This window comes from Oncorhynchus tshawytscha, linkage group LG12 (assembly GCF_018296145.1).
Source record: "Oncorhynchus tshawytscha isolate Ot180627B linkage group LG12, Otsh_v2.0, whole genome shotgun sequence".
Classification (NCBI taxonomy): Eukaryota; Metazoa; Chordata; class Actinopteri; order Salmoniformes; family Salmonidae; genus Oncorhynchus; species Oncorhynchus tshawytscha.
Window position 1 is genome coordinate 38,531,365 of NC_056440.1, and position 24,643 is coordinate 38,556,007.

Here is a 24,643-nt window from a genome sequence, read left to right on the forward strand (position 1 = left end):
CCTTTTTTACACTTTTTTTGGTTACTACATGATTCCATATGTGTTATTTCATCATGTTGATGTCTTCACAATATAAAAATTAAGAAAAACCCAGGAATGAGTAGGTGTGTCCAAACTTTTGACTGGTACTGTATATATATTGACAAGTGCACTTATCGATGTTTCTAGCCTAGGCTACAAATGTGGATTGTTTTGGAGTTATACCGTAAAAACATCACTGGTCCACATTGTTAGGCAATGGTGAAACGGTTTTACGCTCATTCTGGGGCAGCGTGAGACCATTATGGGCGAGACCGATTAACGGATCTGTACCCGGAAGTGGGTGGTTGAGTTACTGACTGGTTACCACTGCATAGATACTGCATGCTGGGATGTGGCAGAGAACCGGAGAATCGCCGTTATTGCTAGAAATCTGAGAAACCGAAAATCTGAGCCACAACTAATCACACTTTTGGCCCAATACACGGCGCTGCCGTATAATTACCGAGGCATAAACGGTAGAACACGTCGCCAAAATGATGGAAGAGATACCAGTAGATAGATTTCAGGTTCCGAGCGCTGTCCAGGGAGAGATGCAGCCACTTGTAAGTGGAATGTGTTTTTTCATTGTGGTGATGAATTAAATCATAGGCTAATATATTCTGTTCCTATATTATGCGACTAAGCTAGCCTACTAGGTGTTTTACAACATACATGCTGGCTATAATGGATTGTTGAATTTAGATATTGGCCTGGTGATATTTTGTAGCATTTATTTTTGATCTCTGATAAAGGTAACACATGTAGCATTGTTCTTGGTAGGCAACCTTAAGGTCAGTAAAATGTTATGCCTGGCTTTATTGCGATGAGAAGCGAATTTAGAGAAGACCTCAATCAATAGACTATCCGTTTTTTAAGAGATTGAGATGGCGAGCTGTCATCGGTGATGCCTGGCGAAAAAAAACATCCCTACACGTTCGCAGAAGCACATCCGCTCTGGGGACAAGCATAGGCCTATGAGGCAAAGGCCAGCTTTAACACGGTCACCGCAAAAATCCTAAATAGTTGATTGGAATGCATTTGACCGATTACGTTATTATTGAATTGTAGGCTCTTACTGAACATTACAAATCAATCGGGTAGCCTATCAGAGCAACTAAGGCCTAGCTGATGTTCGATTTCTTCATCATGCAGAGACTGCGAGGAGCAGTATCCTCCACAACATCATATGTGGTGTTTAACTCTGAATCAAACCCACTGGTTCGCATAAGATGTTGTTAGGCATATAGTGATGTGTCTCGTCAGTAGGCCATCTTTGTTTGCTGTACAGAGTTCGTTTCCCAGGGCCCTGGGGTACAGTTGAACCTATCTGCAATAGAATACCGAGATTTCCGCGGTGGTGTAGCTTTTGGGAGCTTTGAGTGAAATGTGCATCATAGGAGTCGATGAATGGACTGTGTGCAATGAAGATGTGACTGCCTGACAACCTTTGGTGTGTGTGAATGAGAGACAGAATTGTATTAGGCTTCTATTTACTAGCCATGAATTTACTAGCCATTTACTAGCCATGTCATGAACATCCCAGATTATATGTATGGGAGTCCTCTCTCTCTTTCTCTCTCTCTCTCTCTCTCTCTCTCTCTAGGACCCTGCATCATCCACAGCTTCTTCCGAAGCAGACTCAGACACGAGGGAGGAGGAGCCAGTCACTATTAACTACAAGCCCTCTCCTCTGCAGATGAAGATAGGTGAGTGTAAGAAGGCTGAGCCGAACTCACTGCCTGCTTCTGTTTATTTCAGCACCTTGGACAGGGGTCACATGACTGTAGAGCAATACAAAGATGTGGGAAGCAATACAACGGCTAGGTGTACTGGAGTCAAGGCTCAATCATTCCCCAAAACCATATTACCAAAATTAAAGGCATAAATATAAACACATTGACACATCTCATTGTGATGTCCAGTCTGTAAAATCATTGAATGAATCAAGAGTAGAAAGGAGCATTTTAGGGAGCAAATTTAGCAATTTTGTAATAAGACATGTCTTTGATGACCAACCGATCCTCATGATATCCTTTCAACAAATATGTTCCCATAACATTTGCGAAGCGGGAGGGACTATTTTTTTTTGAAAGCCCTGGTCCCAAAGATATCCGCCCCAAGCCCCAGAAGGTCTGATATATCAAAACCTCAAGCTAGCCCACAGCAGCCATTAGCCTGACATCTGTACACTGTTTTCCTCCTCGTCTGTGCGTGATGCAACAATTTAAGATTGTTAAACATTTATTTGAGTAAAAAATCTCCCCACAAGTGGAACACATCACCCACAGATTTGGATACTGGGTCGTTCCACCAATTCATTGCATTGTTAGAAGTGTAACTCTCAAGAATTTAAATAAAAAATGACTATAGTAAGTGCCTATTAAGTGCCAAATAAAGTAACACGGTTGACCATAACACGGTTGAACATCTCATCTTAAATCAGCCATGAATTCCCTTGTGATAGGGGGAATGGAAGCTTGTTGTGTGCAACAGGGAGTGACAATTGAATTACTACTTGAGTAAAAGTCTAAATCTATTTGGTTTTAAATATACATAATTATCAAAAGTAAACGTTATGGCTAAAATATACTTACTGTAAGTATCGAAAGTAAAAGTATAAATAATTTCAAATTCCTTATATTAAGCAAACCAGACAACATCATTTTCTTGGTTATAAAATGTACGGATAGCCAGGAGCACACAACATTCAGACATAATTTACAAAATAAGCATTATGTTTAGTGAGTCTGCCAGATCAGAGGCAGTAGGGGTGACTAGGGATGTTCTCTTGATAAGTGTGTGAATTGGACCATTTTCCTGTGCTGCTAAGCATTCAAAATGTACCGAGTACTTTTGGGTGTCAGGGAAAATGTATGAAGTAAAAAGTACATTATTTCTTTAGGAATGTAGTGAAGTAAAAGTAAAAGTTGTCAAAAATATAATTAGTAAAGTAAAGTACAAACACCCCAAAAAACGAATTAAGTAGTACTTTAAAGTATTTTGACTTAAGTACTTTACACCACTGATACAGGGTCAGTTCAAGGGTCAGTGCCAATACCATATTTACAAGGGGCAGGGATCCTGGAGGTGTAAGGGTAGATATGTACAGGGTTAAGGTGACTAGGCATCAGGATATATGATAAACAGAGTAGTAGCAGTGTATATGATGATTGTATGAGTGTGTGTGTGTGTTGAGTCAGTATGAATTTGTGTTATTTGTGTGTGAGCAAGTTAAGTGTGTGTGTGTGTGTGTGTGTGTGTGTAGAGTCCTGCGAGTCTGTATACAGTCATTGCAACATAAAAAATATAGAACAGTCAATGCAGATAGTCCGTGTAGCCATTTTTGTAGCTATGTAGCAGTATTATGGCTTGGGGATAGAAGATGTTCAGGAGGCTGTTGGTGTCAGACTTGTTGCTCCGGTACTGCTTGCCATGCGGAAGCAGAGAAAACCGTCTATAGCTTGGGTGGCTGGAGACATCAACATTTTTTGGGCCTTCCATTCACACCTCCTGATATACACTACATGACCAAAAGTATGTGGAAACTCCTTCAAATTAGTGGATTCGGCTATTTCAGCCACACACATTGCTGACAGGTGTATAAAATCGAGCACAAGGCCATGCAATCTCCATAGACAAACATTGACAGTAGAATTGCCTTACTAAAGAGCTCAGTGACATACAACTTGGCACCGTCATAGGATTTCACCTTACCAACGAGTCAGTTTGTCAAATATCTGCCCTGCTAGATCTATCCCTGTCAACTGTAAGTGCTGTTATTGTGAAGTGGAAATGTCTAGGAGCAACATGGCTTAGGCGCAAAGTGGTAGACCACACAAGCTCAGAGAACGGAACCGCAAAGTGCTGAAGCGCGTAGCGTGTAAAAAAAAACGTCTGTCCTTGGTTGCAACATCAATACTGAGTTCCAAACTGCCTCTGGAAGCAACGTCAGCACAAGAACTGTTCGTCGGAAGCTTCATGAAGTTGGTTTCCATGGCCGAGCAGCCGCACACATGCCTAAGCTCACCGTGTGCAATACCAAGCGTCGGCTGGAGTGGTGTAGACCTTGCCGCCATTGGACTCCGGAGCAGTGGAAACACGTTCTCTGAAGTGATGAATCACGCTTCAGCATCTGGCAGTCTGACATACGAATCTGGGTTTGGTGGATGCCAGGAAAACGCTACCTGCCCCAATGCATATTGTCAGCTGTACAGCTTGGTGAAGGAGGAATATTGGTCTGGGGTTATTTTTCATGGTTTGGACTAGGCCCTTTAGTTCCAGTGAATAGAAGTCTTAATACTACAGCATACAATGACATTATAGATGATTCTGTGCTTCCAACTGTGTGGCAACAGTTTGGGGAAGGCTCTTTCCTGTTTCAGCATGACAATGCCCCTGTGCACAAAGTGAGGTCCATACAGAAATAGTTTGTTGAGATCGGTATGGAAGAACTTGACTAGCCATCACAGATCTCTGACCTCAACCCCATCAAACACCTTTGGGATGAATTGGAACGCCAACTGCGAGCCAGGACTAATCGCTCAACATCAGTGCCCGACCTCACTCATGCTCTTGTGGCTGAATGAAGCAAGTCCCCGCAGCAATGTTCTAACATCTACTGGAAGCCTTCCCAGAAGAGTGGAGGCTGTTATAGCAGCAAAGGAGGGACCAGCTCCATACTAATGCATATGATTTTGGAATGAGGTGTTCAACGAGCAGGTGTCCACATACATTTGGACATGTACTGTATGTTAATGTGGGCTATTTTTAGCACTTTTCTGAGATTCTTGATTGTTTTTATAGCTTTCCTGGGAGGCTCATCAGAGATAGACATGACAGTGATATTTATGTTTGAGTTGATAGTGCACGGTGAGCTGCACATAGTGGGCTTCCTACTCGGGCAAACCGCCTCAGTGCTAACAGTATAACTCAGGTTCATGGGCACATGATTACAGCATACAATAGCTGTAGGATTAACAGAGGCATCCAGGGGGGTTAGAGGGACATCAATTAGGTTATTCACATTATGACTGCCAGTGCCCTCAGGACAATGTACATTTGCAGCACCACTATGACAACTCAGCGACACAAGGGTAGGGCTTGGGTCACTGATAAGTCATTGTCTCAACGCAGCCTTGAAATGCGTGGACAGGGTCCAGGAGCCAAGATGATTCGGATGGACGCTGTTTTTCCTGTAGAGCATCGTCTTTTTTCTGTTCTTCAGTTATAAGGTAAAGATGGCCCTTGCCTGATATATATGACAAAGTACTGACTTGAAACCAGATGACCATTTAATGGTGTCAGGAAACTGGTCAGCTGAGAGCTGCCATGCCAGGATTTTGTCTGTGACCGTACTGTATACACTGAGTGTACAAAACATGACTTAGACTGACCAGATGAATGCAGGTGAAAGCTAAGATCCCTTATTGATCTCACCTGTTAAATCCACTTCAATCCGTGTAGATGAAGGGGAGGAGACAGGTTAAAGAAGGATTTTTAAGCCTTGAGACAATTGAGACATGGATTGTGTATGTGTTACATTCAGAGGCTGAATGGGCAAGTAGAAAATATTTAAGTGACTTTGAACGAGGTATGGTAGTTGGTGCCAGGAGCACAAGTTTGAGTGTGTCAAGAACTGCAACGCTGCTTGGTTTTTCACGCTCAACAGTTCCCCGTGCGTATCGAAAATGGTCTAGCCAACTTGACACAACATTGGAAAGCATTGGAGTCAACATGGGCCAGAATCCCTGTGGAATGCTTTCGACTCCTTGTAGAGTCATGCCCCAACAAACTGAGCCTGTTCTTAGCGCGATATTTAATATTAGGAAATGTATTTTTTTGTTCATACTCTAATGTTCTGTGGTGTGTAGAGAAACAGCGCGAGCTGGCCAGGAAGGGATCACTGAAGAATGGCAATGCAGGTAGTCCAGTGAACCAGCAGCCGAAGAAAAACAATGTGATGGCCAGAACACGGTGAGAGCTGACTTTGGTCCTGATTAGGGCCTTCTTGATTTTGGCCCTACATTATTTTTTGTTTTATTTCTCCCTATCTCCCTTTTCACTGGTATCTTGAACCTCTCCTGTTTCTTTCACTCACTCACTCTCTTTTTTTCCTCCTGGTCTGTTCCACCTCTTCTTCCTTGTGTACTCACTCTCCTGCCCACCTATAACTCTTCCCTCTCTCTTTCACTCTCTCCCTCTCCACAGGCTGGTGGTGCCCAATAAGGGCTACTCCTCCTTAGACCAGAGCCCCGATGAGAAGCCCCTGGTTGCCATAGATACAGACAGGTATGTGACAACATCAATGACTGTCATACACAGAAATGTCCACCATCACCCTTTAGTCTCAGATCTGCCAACATACTGTAGATATAGAATTTAGGTTAAGGGCAGTGTGTGAGGTGAAAATAAATATAAGATCAACAGTGATGACATGAATCTATGCAAATGCAAAACCATACACTTCCATTTATGTTGCAGTGACGATGACTTCGACATGTCCAGATACTCCTCATCGGGATACTCCTCAGCCGAGGTGAGATGTGTGAGGGCCCAGGTATCTATGCACTCTGGGTAACACTACTTAAGCCCGGTAAAGATACAACAGCCATCATAAGGAGAGGCAAGACAAAACTAACCAGTTTTAGAATTTTGTGTAGGACAGCTGACTAAAGACAGCTGCATTCAAATAAAACATTTCGAGACACGCCGTTGAGACCGTTTCCATGGTGATGGTACCTCTACAATGACATAATACAACTTTGAAACAAAGTTGCCACTGATTGTAGCAAGGTGTTGGAGCAAACGAGCATCATGAAATACATGCACCAGAAATAGGGCACACATTCTGCTAGGCTAGCTAGCTAACTGCAGCAAAATACAGTCAGATCCAATATTATTGGCACCCGTGATAAAGATGAGCAAAGAAATATACAAATACTGAGCAATATTGTATGCAAATAGTACAATTGTATTCATTCATACTAATACAATTGCTCAGAGAAAGAGATTTTGTTTAACAAGTAATAAAACAAACCTCTAAAAGATAGGGTTAAATTATTTGCACCCCTGTTTTCAATAATCTAGCACCCTTGGCACTGAGCCTATTTCTAAAATGTTATATGAGATTGGAGAACACTTCGGGAGGGATCTTAAACTATTCCTCCATACAGACTCTTTCCAGATCCTTGATATCCTTCGTCTGCACTTATGGACTCACCTCTTCAAATAAACCACAGGTTTTTAATGGGGTTCAAGTTTGGAGACTTAGATGGCCATTGCCATTAATTGATTTTGTGATCAATTAACAATTTCTTTGTGGATGTTGATGTGTGTTTAGGGTTATCATACTTTCCAAATAGCTTTATTTTCAAGTCATCTGACCATAGCACTGCCTTGAGTTTGCTAAATGACATTGGCACTTGAATTGGAACCAGTGCTATGGTCAGATGACATGAAAATAGAGTTCTCTAGCCATGAATACAAGTGGTGGGTTTGGCGTCGAAAAACAGATGCATATGCAGAAAATAACCTCATACCTACTGTAAAATATGGTGGAGATCTTTGATGTTATGGGGATATTTTGCTTCCACTGGTCCTGGGGCCCTTGTTAAGGTCAACGCCATCATGAACTTTACCAAGTATCTGAACATTTTAGGCAAAAACCTGGTTTCCTCTGCCAGGAGGCTGAAACTGGGCCACAAGTGGATTTTACAGTAACCCCAAGCACACATCAAAATCAACAAAGAAATGGTTAATTTACCAAAAAAAATTAACATTTTGCAATGGCCATCTCAGTTTCCGGAGATTAACCCCAATGAAAACCAGTGGTCTAAATTGAAAATGGCAGTCCGTATACACAGACGAAGGATATCAAGGATCTTGGAAAGATTCTGTATGGACGAATGGTCTAAGATCCCTCCCAATGTGTTCTCCAATCTCATTAAACATTCTAGAAAAAAATAAAGGAGTGGGTGCTGGAGTATTATTTCAACCCCTGTCTTTTTGAGATTTATTAAACAAAATGTATTTCTCTGAGTAATTGTTAGTATATTAGTATAAAATATTATAATTTTCGAAAATGTTCGAGCATACAGTATAGCTCAGTATTTGTATTATTGTAACGGCTGTCTTCCTCTGACGAGGAGGAGTAGTAAGGATCGGAGGACCAATGCGCAGCGTGGTACGTGTTCATGTTCTTTATTAAAACAAGCGAACACTGAAACCAAACAATAAACGATACGTGAAATAACTAACTGAAAGAGTTCCGTGTGGACCACACAGACACAGAAAATAATCACCCACAACTCAATAGTGAAACCAGGCTACCTAAGTATGGTTCTCAAACAGGGACAACGATTGACAGCTGCCTCTGATTGAGAACCATACCAGGCCAAACACAGAAATCCCAAAACATAGAAAAGGGAACATAGACAACCCACCCAACTCACGCCCTGACCATACTAAAACAAAGACATAACAAAAGAACTAAGGTCAGAATGTGACAATATTTTAATTTATGCAATCTTTGCTAATCTTTGTCAAGGCTGCCAATAATTTTGGATCTGACTGTAGCTAGGTAGCTGTCTGCTTGCCTAGCGAGCTAACTGCTGGACTAAACACAGAACTTCTGCGTACTGTTCTCTGATTTTCTAAACGGACCCATCTCTTTTCAAATCTTTAGGCGACATGAGACGTTCTGAAACTAGACTGTTTGATCAAGCAAACTTTGTTCTAAAACTGCATTAAACCATCTTGTCTCGTCTCGGCCATTGTATCTGTAATGGGCTGTAGAGTCATGCCAAGCCATTGCCACTCACTCCCCACAACACACTCACAATCTCAAGGTTCTTTCCCTTCACAAACCTAATTACAGTAAATGCAGATTACTGTTGGATAGAAATTCAGGCTACCTATATTCATTGTCCAAATATCAAACCAACACCACAACTGACTCATTCTCCAAGCCACTTACATTCATTATTTTAGCCTTATGTCTTTATCATGAAACCATTTAGCGATTGTACCAAGACTTTTTCCTGGTTTCCTGATATGATCACTGAAGTAAGTAGACTCCAGTAACTCTTTTGAATCTGTGATAAGTCATAGTGTTCATTGATTTCCCTGTGTAACAATATGACGAGCCTTAGTTACATGATGGGTACTCGTTGAAGACTACTAGCCAGCCTTTTTAAGTCTACGGTAACATTTCTTCAGCCTCAGTAATGTTATTGACAGACCCCTACAACCCCTAGTAATGTGACTGACCATCCAATACAACCCCTAGTAACATGCCCGACCATCCCCTACACCCCCTAGTAACGTGACTGACAATCACCTACACCCCTTAGCAGGGTTGGGATTATTTGTATGCAAAAGTAATACTGTACATATTCCTTGTTACTTTACAATATTACTTAGTGTGGAAAGTGTTATATTACTAGCTATATTATTTTGCGTTACTTTCATGAAAAAAAATCTCAATGTTTGTTTTACTGTCAGAGGGAGCAAGGTGAGCCATGCGCGCTCTACCAAGGATTGGTCACTTACTAACTCAGGTTTGATCACTACTGTAGTTTCTCCTTTCATCTGTGGCGCAGATTTCCTGTGGTAGTCTACATGTGAGGCGCTATATATGGGGTGTTTGATTAGCCATATTCTGCATACTTAAGCCAAACATCTGTACAGATTTCCTATCTTTTCATTAAAAATCTTTCTCTCGAGCTGCCAGTTCTGGTTATAGATCGCTCGTACACGGACCCATAGAGATGTATAGAGTGCACACTTGCCACTAGACGGGAAAGCCCTCCCTGGGCTTTGCTACTGTATCACAGAAGCGACAATGGCAAAGAACAGCGGTGCACCCTCTGTACATTTCTATGGACAGCACAGCCTTTCTCCACTCGCTCGAGAACTAGATGAGGAAACAAGTTGAGATTCCATCATGGAAACACACGCCCGGTAGAGATATGATTCTGAAAGTAACGCACACGTTGTTTGACAAAGTAACTGTAATAATATTACCCAATTTGAAAAAGTAACACTCTACTATACTCCGTTAATCACAAAAGTAATCTGGTTACATAACACATTAATTTGTAAACGTGTTACCTCCAACACTGCCCCTTAGTAACATGACTGACCACCACCTACAGCCCCTAGTAACATGACTGACCACCACCTACAGCCCCTAGTAACAAGCCTGACCATCCCCTACACCCCTAGTAAGATGACTGACCATCCCCCACATCCCCTAGGAACATGACTAACCATCTCCTACACCCCTAGTAACATGGCTGACAATCCCCTACAGCTCCTAGTAACATGGCTGACAATCCCCTACAGCCCCTAGTAACTTGGCTGACAATCCCCTACAGCCCCTAGTAACATGGCTGACAATCCCATACAGCCCCTAGTAACATGGCTGACAATCCCCTACAGCCCCTAGTAACATGGCTGACAATCTCCTACAGCCCCTAGTAACATGGCTGACAATCCCCTACACCCCTAGTAACATGGCTGACCATCCCCTACAGCCCCTAGTAACATGGCTGACCATCCCCTACAGCCCCTAGTAACATGGCTGACAATCCCCTACAGCCCCTCTAGTAACATGGCTGACAATCCCCTACAGCCCCTAGTAACATGGCTGACAATCCCCTACAGCCCCTAGTAACATGGCTGACAATCCCCTACACCCTTAGTAACATGTCCATTATCTCCACCCTCACAGCAAATCAACCAGGACCTGAATATCCAGCTGTTGAAGGATGGTTACCGGCTGGACGAGATCCCTGACGACGAGGACCTGGATCTGATCCCGCCCAAATCTGTCAACCCCACCTGCATGTGCTGCCAAGCCTCTTCCTCCACCACCTGTCAAATCCAGTAGCTCACGCATGCGCAATATGTTCACTCTTGTCACTAGAGCAGCGACAGAGAGAATTGACAGAACACGATAATTATATGACAACAAATAATTAAGACGAGGAGAATTAAGACAAAAATACACCAACATTTTCAAATACGACTAACAGTGATTACTTCCTCCTATGGTAGGACATGCACTTCTGTTTGTGTTTGAGGCCTCTCAGATGCCTCCTCCGGGCCAACATTGTGTTATACAAGTGAAAATGATTACAAAATCATTTTCATGTCCCTAAGAATAAGACATATTATTGTAACTGCTGCTGATCAAAGCTGCTCTGCTTACCTGACTTCAAGGTCATATTTATTGCATTTTATTCAGTATCTTTTAATGGTCATGGACTTTTTATTTGAAGGATCTGTATGATTGTACATGCTGGGGTGTTTTTTGAAGATTCATATCTGGTTATATATATCTGGTATCTGTATTTTGGTACTGAAAGCAGGGTTGTGTAGCACCGGCCTGGTCAATACACTCATTCAGTCTACATTCTTGCCCTCTTTCTTATTTTTTTTTTATTGGTTTGAGGTATTTATGGTTTTGGTTTTTAGGGATGAATGTATTGCAAAGGGATGACATGCATGATGAGCACCTACTGTAAATGGATTGGGAGATCTTACTGCTGCACACTGCTATTTTGTCCATTGATTTATCACTTTTGAATGTATAATTCTTGCACATTTGAATTTGTTTGGGTTCTAAGGTGATATGCATAGTACATATGTCCCTAATCTGCCATGATCCTTATTCAAGAGGAAGATATAGAATTCATACTTCGCTCACCTATCATTGGATTCATTCCAGAACACAATGATTTCACAGCTAGATTACTATATTCACCCCCATAGAGGCCACAGGGAACAAGTGTTGGTGTAATAAAAGTATACGCAGACATCCAATATCCTTTTTGGATACAGCCTGTTATGACATCCTACCATGTCCCTCCCACAGTGTGTCTAACTAACCACTCCCCAATGGCATCCTGCTAACAAGTCTTGATTGGCACAATCATTCTAAATAATGTCAAAGGAGAACACACATGCATCATCAACTAAATGAGTGGGGTGCAATTTATTTCACTCGCGTGGTTGATTGGAACGTGATCTAGTGATCATACGTATCATTAACTTTGAGCACTAATCCCTCACTATCACCCTCACTCAAACACCCTTCAGAGTTGATTTGCGATTAGAGTATGCCTGAAGTACAGAACATTCAAACAAAATGTGTACATTTATCGCCAGTCTCATGACTTAACGTATTTCAAAGAGATTTGCAATATATGAAGGTATGCATTTAAAAAAAAAAAAAGATGATTATGTTCTCATGTGGACACTTCCATTCCAGTATTTAACAGTGTTATTGTTCTGTGTAGTGTATGATATCAATAAACACAAAGCCATCTGAACCTGCGTAGGGTGTCTCTAATATCTACAGTTCTGGACATAAAAAAAGTTCCTTTTCCAAATTGCTTTGCTACATCCAGTTATTGTTAATATGACAAAAACGTGCAGGGTGACAGCAAGTACTAAGTACAGCTGTGGGGCTTGGCATGCACTCTGTTGATCATATGGGTAGGGTAAGTGTACGGTAGTTGCATCACATAGATCATACAGATGTACAAAGTTAATTGTTTTAATGTTAAAGGTCTCTGACAATTAATTACACAGGTATTTACCGGGAGAAGGAGTATCATAGGTTATCCACAGATTCACGTTGAAAATGACAGCGTCAGACTTTCAGATGATTAAAACAACTTCAATAATGCTGATACAGAAATGCAAGCTGAGAGGCACAGATTATTACACAAACCCCTGTGCAAATAACAAAATGAATGTACGAAGTTTAAAAAATGTTGAGAAATGTTTGTGTTTGTTAATTTCGCAGTACTGCAAATGTTGTAGTAGTAATCTAAGATGCAACAGAACTTCACATTGTATTTAGATATTTTAACAGTTGGCAATTTGACACCAATCTCAGTTTGATGAGTATCCCATAAATGAATACCCATTTAACTGCACTGCTTTGTGGTAGCCTATAACAAGGTATAACATAACTATAATTTAGGCAATTTATTATCAACTACTAGCACAAACATGACTGCCAAGGTGATTTATACTATTACATTATGAGGCACTTTTCTACACAAGGCCTCTCATTGTCTGGCAGTGTAAAAACATTGTCCAAATAAACAAACATTTCAGTGATGATATTGCTCACACCACCAGGGGTCACTACAGACCAGTACAAAGCTATTACTAAACAGAAAACACACAGAGTCGTGTTCAGTAGGGCACTGGGCACACAGTTACAAAACATTTTTATAAACATTTAACAGAAAGTAAAGTAACTAGCCTACACTCAGAAAAAAAGGTTTCAAAAGGGTTCTTTAGCTGTCCCCATAGGAGAACCCTTTTTGGTTCCAGGTAGAAATAACCCTTTTGGGTTCCATGTAGAACCCTCTGTGGGAAGGGTTCTAAATGGAACTGAAAAGGGTTCTACCTGGAACCAAAAATAGTTATTCAAAGGGTTCTCCTATGGAGACAGCTGAACAACCCCTTTTAGGTTCAAGATAGGACCTTTTTTCTAAGCGAACTCCACCTACCTGTAGTGTATTTTGTTGTGTGTTTGTTTGTGCTTGCGCATGCGTGTGTCTCACATACCAGTTGGACTCTGGTCTCCAGAGTCGGAGAGGGAGGCAAAGGAGCGGTGTCTTCTGACCGTTGGGCCCTGAAGAAGCATGATGGAGTGGAAGCCTGCGTGGGGGAGTGCATGTTTGTCACATAGCGGGCAGGTGAAGCACTTCTCCCCCAGTATGTGTGTAGTAGTGGCACGTCAACTCATCTGAATGCGAAAATCTCAGCCTGACCAGGTACACTGGAATGGCCTCTCGCCTGGAGACCATAGCCACCAAGAGACAAAGAGGGAATAATTGGAGTCATTCTCAGGAGTTCTCAATGACAGTATGACAAAGGCAAAAAAATCATAAATCAAATTAGCCAACATTGCATTCCAAAGGTGTGCAATTGAGTGGAAATGTCAGTTTTGAGACCACTTATTTATTGGAACTACAGATCGGTAACTGGAGGTGTAATACTTAATAACTTACTACAAGCACATAAGAGCTTTTAAAATATTGCAATTTGCCTGACGGTTTTGGTATCCGCTCGTCATGATCCATTACACCTCATGATGGCACAAAAGCTTAATTGAAAGGGACTTTTCTTTTTTTAAACGTGTACAGTATCAGTCAAAGTTTGGACACACCTACCCATTCAAGGGGTTTTCTTTACTTTTACTATTTTCTACATTGTAGAATAATATTGAAGACATCAAAACTATGAAATAACAGATATGGAATCATGTAGTAACCAAAAAAGTGTTGAACAAATCCAAATATATTTTAGATTATTCAAAGTAGCCACCCTTTGCCTTGATGACAGATTTGCACTTCTTGGCATTCTCTCAACCGGCTTCACCTGGAATGCTTTTCCAGCAGTCTTGAAGGAGTTTCTACATATGCTAAGCATTTGTTGGCTGCTTTTCCTTAACTCTGCAGTCCGACTCATTCCAAACCATCTCAATTGGGTTGAGGTTGAGTGATTGTGGAGGCCAGGTCATCTGATGCAGCACCCCATCACTCTCCTTGGTCAAATAGCCCTTACACAGCCTGGAAGTGTGTTGGGTCATTGTCCTGTTGAATAACAAATGATAGTCCCACTAAGCGCAAACCAGAAGAGATGGCGTATCGCTGCAGAATGCTGTGTGTGCCATGCTGGTTAAGTGTGCCTTGAACTCTAAATAAATCAGCGATAATGTCACCAGCATTATCATTAGAGATCATCCGTTCACCTACTCTGCGTCTCACAAAGACACGGCGGGTGGAACCAAAAATCTCAAATTTGAACTCATCAGACTGTATAATGTCCATTGTTCGCGTTTCTTGGCCTAAGCAAGTCTCTTGTTCTTATTGGTGTGGTTTAGTGGTGGTTTCTTTGCAGATATTCGACCATGAAGGCCTGATTCACGCAGTCTCCTCTGAACAGCTGACGTTGAGATGTGTCTGTTACTTGAACCCTGTGAAGCATTTATTTGGGCTGCAATTTCTGAGGCTGGTAACTCTAATGAACTTATCCTCTGCAGCAGAGGTAACTCTGGTTCTTCCTTTCCTGTGGCGGTCCTCATGAGAGCCAGTTTCATCATAGCGCTTGATGGTTTTTGCAACTGCACTTGAAGAAATGTTCAAAGCTCTTGAAATCTTCCAGATATAATATATATATATATATATATTTTACCTTTATTAAACAACGCAAGTCAGTTAAGAACAAATTCTTATTTTCAATGATGGCCTAGGAACAGTGGGTTAACTGCCTTGTTGAGGGGCAGAATGACAGATTTTTTTACTTGTCAGCTCGGGATTTGATCTTGCGCTCTAACCACGAGGCTACTTGCTGCCCCAAAGATTGACCGACCTTCATGTCTTAAAGTAATGGACTGTTGTTTCTCTTTGCTTATTTGAGCTGTTCTTGCCATAATGTGTACTTTGGCTTTACCAAATAGGGCTATCATCTGTATACCACCCCTACCTTGTCACAACATAACTGATTGGCTCAAGCGCAATAAGAAGGAAAGAAAGTTAAAATTCCACAAATTAACATTTAACAAGGCACACCTGCTAATTGACAACCTCATGAAGCTGTTCGAGAGAATGCCAAGAGTGTGCAAAGCTGTCATCAGGGCAAAGGGTGGCTACTTTGAAGAATCTGAAATATAAAATATATTTTGATTTGTTTAACACTTTTGGTTACTACATGATTCCATATGTTTTACTTCATAGTTTTTATGTCTACAATGTAGAAAATAGTAAAAATAAAGAAAAACCCTGGAATGAGTAGGTGTGTCCAAACTTTTGACTTGTACTGTATACAACATTGTGAAAGAATCCTAAAGTCAAACATTTTTGAATTACCCACAATCCTCTAAAATTTGAGGCATATGGTAAGACATGAAATGCAAGGTGATTAAAACCAAAGACTTCCAATTTCTTCAATCACTCAATTTGCTCTCTCTGGTTATCCTCGTGAAAGATAATTACATTTTGAGCAACACATTTCATTGGATTTATTCTTAGATTTGTTGGGGTAAAATGAAAGTGGTAAATCAGTGAAACGACTTTAATCATTTTTTGTAAAGATATTTTGAAAATTATTGAGACAGCGGGATACGGATAGGTGGGATAAACAGATTGAAGGGTTGGAGCTGGGAATTTAACCCCGGTCTTTGGTGGGGAAAGGGGTGACGTTTCTAAACTGGGTGCACTATCGCTAGAACACGGGTCTGCTCGACTTGCATACATATGTATATCTTTATTTTATTGCCAATTTCACCCCAGAATAATTTCTTACATAATGTTTTACTATATACCGCTATTTTTGCACGGACCGGTTTGGGTTTTTACTTTACATTCTATAACGGTATTTGAATGTTTGGTTTGTTAAATGTGATACGCCGTGTGTAAAGTCCATTTTCATAGTTTACTCTGCTACTTGAGTCATCCCTCTCCGCTGTCTCCATGCTGCTAGTCCCACCCCGTCACTCAAGGAGCGCCTTTGTTGTTGCTTTACCACGAGACACTTTTGTTCAGTCTGCATGGTCAATGTAGCACATGCAACAATGTTGATGACAACAATGATAATGTTGTTTCCACTTTGATCTTAATATAAATCCGCAAGCGTTCTAATATTAAAATATTAGTGTGTGTTTCTTACATCTGCAAACAGCTAGTTTGTATTTTCTTCGCCAGTGAAGCTAAATTGTGTTAGCCACTAATGCTAATCGCTGGCTAACTAGCTAATAAAAGTACTGAGTCAGAGCAAACGTAGCTAGCTAATACAGCCTGATACCAGTGCTGGTGGAGACCTAAATCAGAATGTTGTTTCTGCAACAGTATCTTCTAAATCAATGAGGAATAGGCGAAACATTGATATGTTGGTTACATGAATAAAGAGTTAATGTAGCCAAAGATTATAGGGTCCCCTAGGAAACACTGAACATCACTTTTGTTCCCACCCTGTCACAATAACTCATCCATGGCATTTTCATTCGCTGTCGTGTCAAACAACACTGTATTCAAAGTGCCCACTATGATTTATATTCTATCTAAAAAAAAAAACCTGCCGCCCCAAATGCTCTGAGACCAGGTTGGTTTACATGGTAGGCAATAAGTATAAGCCTAGAAGAAGTTTAAATGTGTGCGTCAAAGAGAAACGCACCACCACCTGCACGTTCCTCTATGCCCATGGTCACACCCGCGCTTTTTGAATAACAGAAATACACACATACCAGTAGGTCTATTCCAGCGCATACGCATGATGGTTATCTAGATTCTTTATGAAGACCAAACTATGAGAGAGAGAGAGAGAGCCTTATGATGTTGCAATAGGCCATAAAAACAGATCCAATCCTTCTGAAAAACTGACTGGTCAAAATTATGTCCTCAATCATCCCTGCACCAGTGTGCGCCTACAGAATGAAACAGTAGTCAGGTTAAGAATCTAAGAATGTAACTCCCGTGTTTGACAATTTGACAAGGAATTTCGATTTTACCCTAAAACGTATTTTCTTTATAGTCAGAGATAACGCTATGTAGCATAACCTTTACAACGTATCAGGTGGGCTTTGAGGTGGGATGACTTGCTATACATCTTCCCACAGCTGCTGAATGGGCAACAATGTATATTCTCTGGGGACACGTGCATAATCACAGCCTTCTTGTTCTGTTGCGCCCTTGCAGTACCCCGGCTGTCCCCTGCTCACCCTGTGACCACACCGGTGTACATTAATCTGGCCGTTGGCATCACTTTGGCCCTGATACCTACTACCCCCACCACATGTTCCACTGCGTGTGTTCTGGTTACATTTGTTCAAGTCGAGCAAAATCATCGCCACCGTTAACAAAGTCCTGTTTTCTTGGTTCTCTCTCGACATGTCCTGTGTCGGTTTGGCATCGGGACAACCGTCCGCCGGTGGCCGGTTAGAGATGGGAAAAGAAACACTGTGCAGCGAGATCAACCTCCGTCATTGCCGAAGCCTTTTCTTTTTCTTTTGCTGATAAAAAATGAGTTCTCTACACGGATGCTGCTATATTCAGCTTTAATAAATCGACTCTTCTTGTGATTTGTCAGGAAGCTGAGCTATCTTCACATCGCGGTGATTTCAGGAACCATGTGGGTTTTTAGTTTCACACGTGCCGTCTTTGTGAATATGTTTAATGAAATGGGACAAATAAGCACCCTTTTGGTGTCTAGGCTACTAACTATATAAAACTAAACTTTAAAAGTATTGCGGTTTGTTTTATTCATCTGTAGCCTTTATGGAATAAACACGATCCTGGAGTAAACTCGTGGGGCATTTATGGGTTACATTATTCAAGAATCAATTGGGAAATATCAATAATTGAAAAGACAATTGAACAGTGCCCCAAATCCCGACTGTAGTTTACCATTTACTTTGGGAGTAATTTCCGTTAAAGCCCAGGGTTATAATAATTAGGCCTATTGTATTTTTAATTAGCGACAGCGTGTTTTCACGTTTCAGACAACATGTCACGTGGTTTGTAATTTTACGGTCAAGGAAAGCCACTAATTTGAAACAATGTCGCCCTACTTGAGTTGCAGATACTAGCCTACTTTTCAATTTGACAATCACGACGTACCCAATTGCAACTAAGGCATGCATAGCCCTGAAGTCCGGAGAGGCAGGAGAAGTCAGACAAATGTTAACATAACCCCTTTCTTCGAGTTCACCCAGCGGCTTGAGTCCTCGTGAAACCGTGTGGATAGCCTGTTAGTTCCGACAGCAATATCCACGTGCCAAATGTGTTAATTAGGCTAGTGGTATATTCCATTCTATTCTACCCTAATCATATTTCTAAAGGGTAGGCTAGTAAACATGATTCAGGATTCAGTTATCTATGCTACAGTGTCTGTTGTAGGCTAAACATTGTTAGATGGGTGTTACAAAGTGTGAATATTTACAACTGGCATGGGACAGACAGTAGCCCGCTCCAAACGTGTTTTGGAAAACATGTTGACCAGGCGCACTTCCCCAAAGCAACCCGCAAATAAAATTAGATGTATTTATCAATGAAAATGTTCTATCCTATGTTTCTATTCTAGAAGGCTATTGGGAAACACAAGCACTTCTTACCTCGAAATCGCCTCGCTATTCATGTTGAATACATGTGGCTGTTAATTTGAACTAAGCAAGCTGCTAGATCGTTCAGTTTACATCTTGCCTACAGGTTACTGTAGACTATCTGAAATGAGATGTAGGCCCGTCAGGGGCTATAGGCTACCTGCCTTAATTTAAGCAAACAATGGCAAGTTTAATTAGAAACATAAACCCAGATTTTTGTCTGTTGCCTATGCCTATTGAAAGGACAAGTCAATCTAGCAAATGGGCTATTTATAATGGCTTGTAGTCTTAACATCTGGCACAAAATAGCACAATTGCCAGAAAATAAACATTCGTTTATTTTAAATTTTTAAGATTGTCCAAGTGTTTCTTGCTCAGAGATTTCGAGAACGTCTGTCCAACATTCATCACTCTAACTCTCCTGTCGAATTTATCTATAGTTATGGACATTCTTAAAGGGGATTTATTTAAAATTATACACCTGGTTTGAGCCCTGCAAGCTGTATATAAGACCATATACAACGGGTATGACAAAAAAATACTTTAAATATTTTCTAATGACGTTGGTAACCAATTTATAATAGCAATAAGGCACCCCAGAGATTTGTGGTATATGGCCAATATACCATGGCTGTATTCAGGCACTCCATGTTGCGTCATGTGAAGAACCTTAGCCGTGGTATATTGGCCATAATAACATACTCCCTTCTCCTTTATTGTTTAATCATAGCTGTCAAACGAGTTAAATCGACATCCATTGATGGAAATTGATCTGGCGAGTTAAATAAGGGCAAATGATCTTTTCTCTTTCTCAAATGATCTTGTCTCCTTTATTACGTCATGTCATAGCACGCAATAATTATTATTTTGAGGAAAACCGAATTTTGCTTCCAATGTTGTTACAAGTTACTACGATATTCCTTCGTAATTGTCTCGATAACATTATGGAAAAAGGTGTTAATTGTATGAATATGCAGCGGTGTAAAGTACTTAAATATAAATATTTTAAAGTACTACTTAAGTACATTGTTGTGGTATCTGTACTTTAATATTTATATTTTTTGCAACTTTATTTCACTACATTCCTAAAGAAAATAATGTACTTTTTTACTCCATATATTTTCCCTGACACCCAAAAGTACTCGTTAAATATCGAATGCATAGAAGGACAGGAAAATGGTCCAATTCACACACTTTTCAATTGAACATCCCTGGTCATCTGTACTGCCTCTGATCTAGCAGACTCACTAAACACAAATGCTTCGTTTGTAAATCATGTCTGAGTGTTGGAGTGAGCCCCTGGCTATCCGTAAATTTAAAAAGCAAATTACATTGTGCCGTCTGGTTTGCATAATAAGGAATGTGAAATAATTTATACTTTTACTTTTGATACTTAAGTATATTTGAGCAATTACATTTACTTTTTATAGTTAAGCATATTTAAAACGAAATACTTTTAGACTTTTACTCATGTAGTATTTTACTGGATGACTTTCACTTTTACTTGAGTAATTTTCTATTAAGGTATCTTTACTTTTACTCAAGTATGATAATTGTGTACTTTTTCCACCACTGTAAATATGGCAACTTCTCTCTTGCTGTGAAAAAAAAATGGGTCTAGTTTTCAGGCCTTTTGGGTGCGTTTTGAGTAGTCATTGTTCTCAAAATTTGATCTATATCTGGCAAACCTGCACACACCCCTCCGGTCCTCCCCACAACTCACTCACTCAGTAACAGCCTGCCACACTGCCTGACAGTCAGCAGCAGGTCACAGCGAAATATATATTTTTTAAGATAAATGACATGGCGGCCAATACATTTTCACCTGCGACATCATTTTCAAAGTATCCCAATTTCACGAAAATTGTGGACATGGCAACCTTGACTATGACAGATGTGTGTGCAGCAGCATGTGTCCATGTGTGACTGTAGAACAGAATGTTCTCTTCCATGAAATCAGAATGAACTCATCCGCCATAGCAGTTCTAAGTGGGCCACTTAAATAGCGTCCAGATGTGATGTCAACTCTCAGAGCAGTCATCTGTCGTTTTGCTACCACCTACTGATACTGTATATACTCTTTCAGTGCAGAAAACTGGGAGTGTCGAAAGGAGTGGGCGTTTTGAAAGAAACCATAGAAGGATAATTGGGGGTTTCAAAAGGAACCATATAAGGAGAAGCAGGGATTTCGAATGGAGTCTTTTAACACTAGAAGGGCTTGAATTGAATAGGGTCCAGCTGAGTTGTCATCTCTTAGACCAGTCATCCCTCAGGGTCTCTATACTTTTACCTACTGATATGTCATCTCTCAGTGCAGTGCATCTCGCAGGAGAAGTGTCTTGTCGAAAGGAGTCAACAGCATACTCCCGGATACCCTAGACCCACTCCAATTCATATACCGCCCCAACAGATCCACAGATGACGCAATCTCAATCGCACTCCACACTGCCCTTTCCCACCTGGACAAAAGGAACACCTATGTGAGAATGCTGTTCATTGACTACAGCTCAGCATTCAACACCATAGTGCCCACAAAGCTCATCACTAAGCCAAGGACCCTGGGACTAAACACCTCCCTCTGCAACTGGATCCTGGACCTCCTGACAGGCCGCCCCAGGTGGTAAGGGTAGGCAACAACACATCTGTCACACTGATCCTCAACATTGGGGCCCCTCAGGAGTGTGTACTTAATCCCCTCCTGTACTCCCTGTTCACTCACGACTGGCCAAACACGACTCCAACACCATTATTAAGTTTGCTGATAACACAACAGTGATAGGCCTGATCACCGACAACAATGAGACGGCCTGTAGGGAGGAGGTCAGAGAACTGGCAGTGTGGTGCCAGGACAACAACCTCCCCTTCATTGTGAGCAAGACAAAAGAGCTGATCGTGGACTACAGGAAAAGGCGGGCCGAACAGGCCCCCATTAACATTGACGGGGCTGTAGTGTCCACATCACCGACAAACTGTCATGGCCCAAACACACCAAGACAGTCGTGGGCACGACAAAACATTTTCCCCTCAGGAGACTGAAAAGATTTGGCATGGGTCCCCAGATCTTCAAAAAGTTCTCCACCATCGAGAGCATCCTGACAGGTTGCATCACCACCTGATATGGCAACTGCTAGGCATCTGACCGTAAAGGCTCTACAGAGGGTAATACGTACGGTCCAGTACAACACTGGGGCCAAGCTTCCTGCCATCCAAGACCTACACTATATAATAGGCTGTGTCAGAGGTAAGCCCATAAAATTGTCAGAGACTCCTGTCACGCAAGTCATATACTGTTTTCTCTGCTACATCATGGCAAGCGGTACCAGATCGCCAAGTCTAGGACCAAAATGTTCCTTAACAGCTTGTACCCCTAAGCCATAAGACTGCTGAACAATTAACCAAATGCCCACCCGACTATTACATTGACCTCCCCCCCATTTGTTTTGTACACTGCTGCTACTCACTCTTTATTATCTATGCATAGTTACTTCACCCCATCCTACATGTACAAATGACCTCAACTAACCTGTACCCCCACACACTGACTCGGTACCGGTACCCCCTGTATATAGTCTCGTTATTGTTAGGTTATTGTGTTATTTTTTATTATTAATATATATACTGTATATATATTTTTACTTTAGTTTATTTGGCAAACATTTTCTTCACTCTTCTTAAACTGCACTGTTGGTTAAGGGCTTGTAAGTAAGCATTTCACAGTAAGGTCTACACCTGTTTTATTCTGCACATGTGACAAATAAAGTTGGATTTGATTTGATTTAACCTAACACTAGAAGCACTGGAATTCCGCAACTACTAGAACTGCCATGACTTGACATTTAAGTTATTATTATTTCAAATATTCAATAATAAATAATACATTGTAGAATTCATGCATTTTATATAAGTTAAGGTAGCTAACGTTAGCTAGCATTTACAAAAAACGTAACGTTACATACATGCAGTGGTGGAAAAAGTAATCAATTGTAATACTTGAGTAAAAGGAAAGGTACCTTAATAGAAAATGAGTCAAGTAAACGTAAAAGTCACCCATTAAAATTCTACTCAAGTAATAATCTTTGGTTTAAAATATACTTAAGTATCAAAAGTAAATGTAATTTCTAAAATATACTTAAGTATCAAAAGTAAAAGTAAAATTATAAATAATTACAATATTTACACTCACATTCCTTATTAGGCAAACCAGGGGCACCATTTTCTTGTTTTTTTATTTAAGGATAGCCAGGGGCACACTCCAACATTCAGGCATAATTTGTAAACAAAGCCTGTGTTTAATGAGTCCGCTAGATCAGAGGCAGTAGGGATGACCAGGGATGTTCTGTTGATAAGTGCATGAATTGGACCATTTTCCTGTCCTGCAAAGCATTCAAAATGTAACGAGTACTTTTGGGTGTCAAGGAAAATGTATGGAGTAAAAAGTTCAATAATTTTCTTAAGGAATGTAGTGAAGTAAAAGTAAAAGTAGTCAAAAATATAAATAGTAAAGTAAGGTAGAGATACCCCCAAAAAACGACTTAAGTAGTAGTTTAAAGTATTTTTACTTAAGTACTTTGCACTACTGCATACATGGCTACCAGTAGGTAACGTTCAAAGACACAGCTCACAGTGAGTGAATAGACATAACTGTAATTTCTAATATCTGATTACCCAAACGACGTCTTGAGTGGCAACTTTTGAAACCTCCACTTCTCCTTATAAATCAAATCAAATTGTATGTCACATGCACCGAATACAACAGGTGTAGACCTTACAGTGAAATGCTTACTTACAAGCTCTTATTAACCAACAATGCAGTTTTAAGAAAATCCCCCAAAAAGAAAGAGATAAGAATAACAAATAATTCAAGAGCAGCAGTGGATAACAACAGCGGGGCTATATACAGGGTATTACGGTACAGAGTCAATGTGGAGGCTATATACAGGGTATTACGGTACAGAGTCAATGTGGAGGCTATATACAGGGTATTACGGTACAGAGTCAATGTGGAGGCTATATACAGGGTATTACGGTACAGAGTCAATGTGGAGGCTATATACAGTGGGTACCAGTACAGAGTCAATGTGGAGGCTATATACAGGGGGTACCAGTACAGAGTCAATGTGGAGGCTATATACAGGGGTACCGGATACAGAGTCAATGTAGGCTATATACAGGGGGTACTGGATACAGAGTCAATGTGGAGGCTATATACAGGGGGTACCGGTACAGAGTCAATGTGGAGGCTATATACAGGGGTACCAGTACAGAGTCAATGTGGAGGCTATATACAGGGGTACCAGTACAGAGTCAATGTGGAGGCTATATACAGGGGGTACCGGTACAGAGTCAATGTGGAGGCTATATACAGGGGTACCAGTACAGAGTCAATGTGGAGGCTATATACAGGGGGTACCGGTACAGAGTCAATGTGGAGGCTATATACAGGGGGTACCGGTACAGAGTCAATGTGGAGGCTATATACAGGGGTACCAGTACAGAGTC

General features: G+C 40.9%; 1 protein-coding gene across 2 annotated transcripts; it reads left to right on the plus strand.

Annotated features, from left to right (window-relative positions):
* Positions 1–300: 300 nt before the first annotated feature.
* LOC112263154 (protein FAM219A) lies at positions 301–12,289 on the plus strand. Of its 2 annotated transcripts, none has more exons than XM_024439165.2 (6): positions 301–584; positions 1,625–1,727; positions 5,892–5,994; positions 6,229–6,309; positions 6,502–6,577; positions 10,754–12,289. In XM_024439165.2, the coding sequence occupies exons 1-6, from the start codon at positions 516–518 to the stop codon at positions 10,910–10,912; spliced, it is 591 nt and encodes a 196-aa protein (XP_024294933.1). In that variant the 5' UTR covers positions 301–515; the 3' UTR covers positions 10,913–12,289. The 2 variants fall into 2 exon arrangements, with proteins under 2 accessions (XP_024294933.1, XP_024294934.1); XM_024439166.2 differs by having other exon boundaries at positions 303–584; positions 6,502–6,556.
* Positions 12,290–24,643: the final 12,354 nt, after the last annotated feature.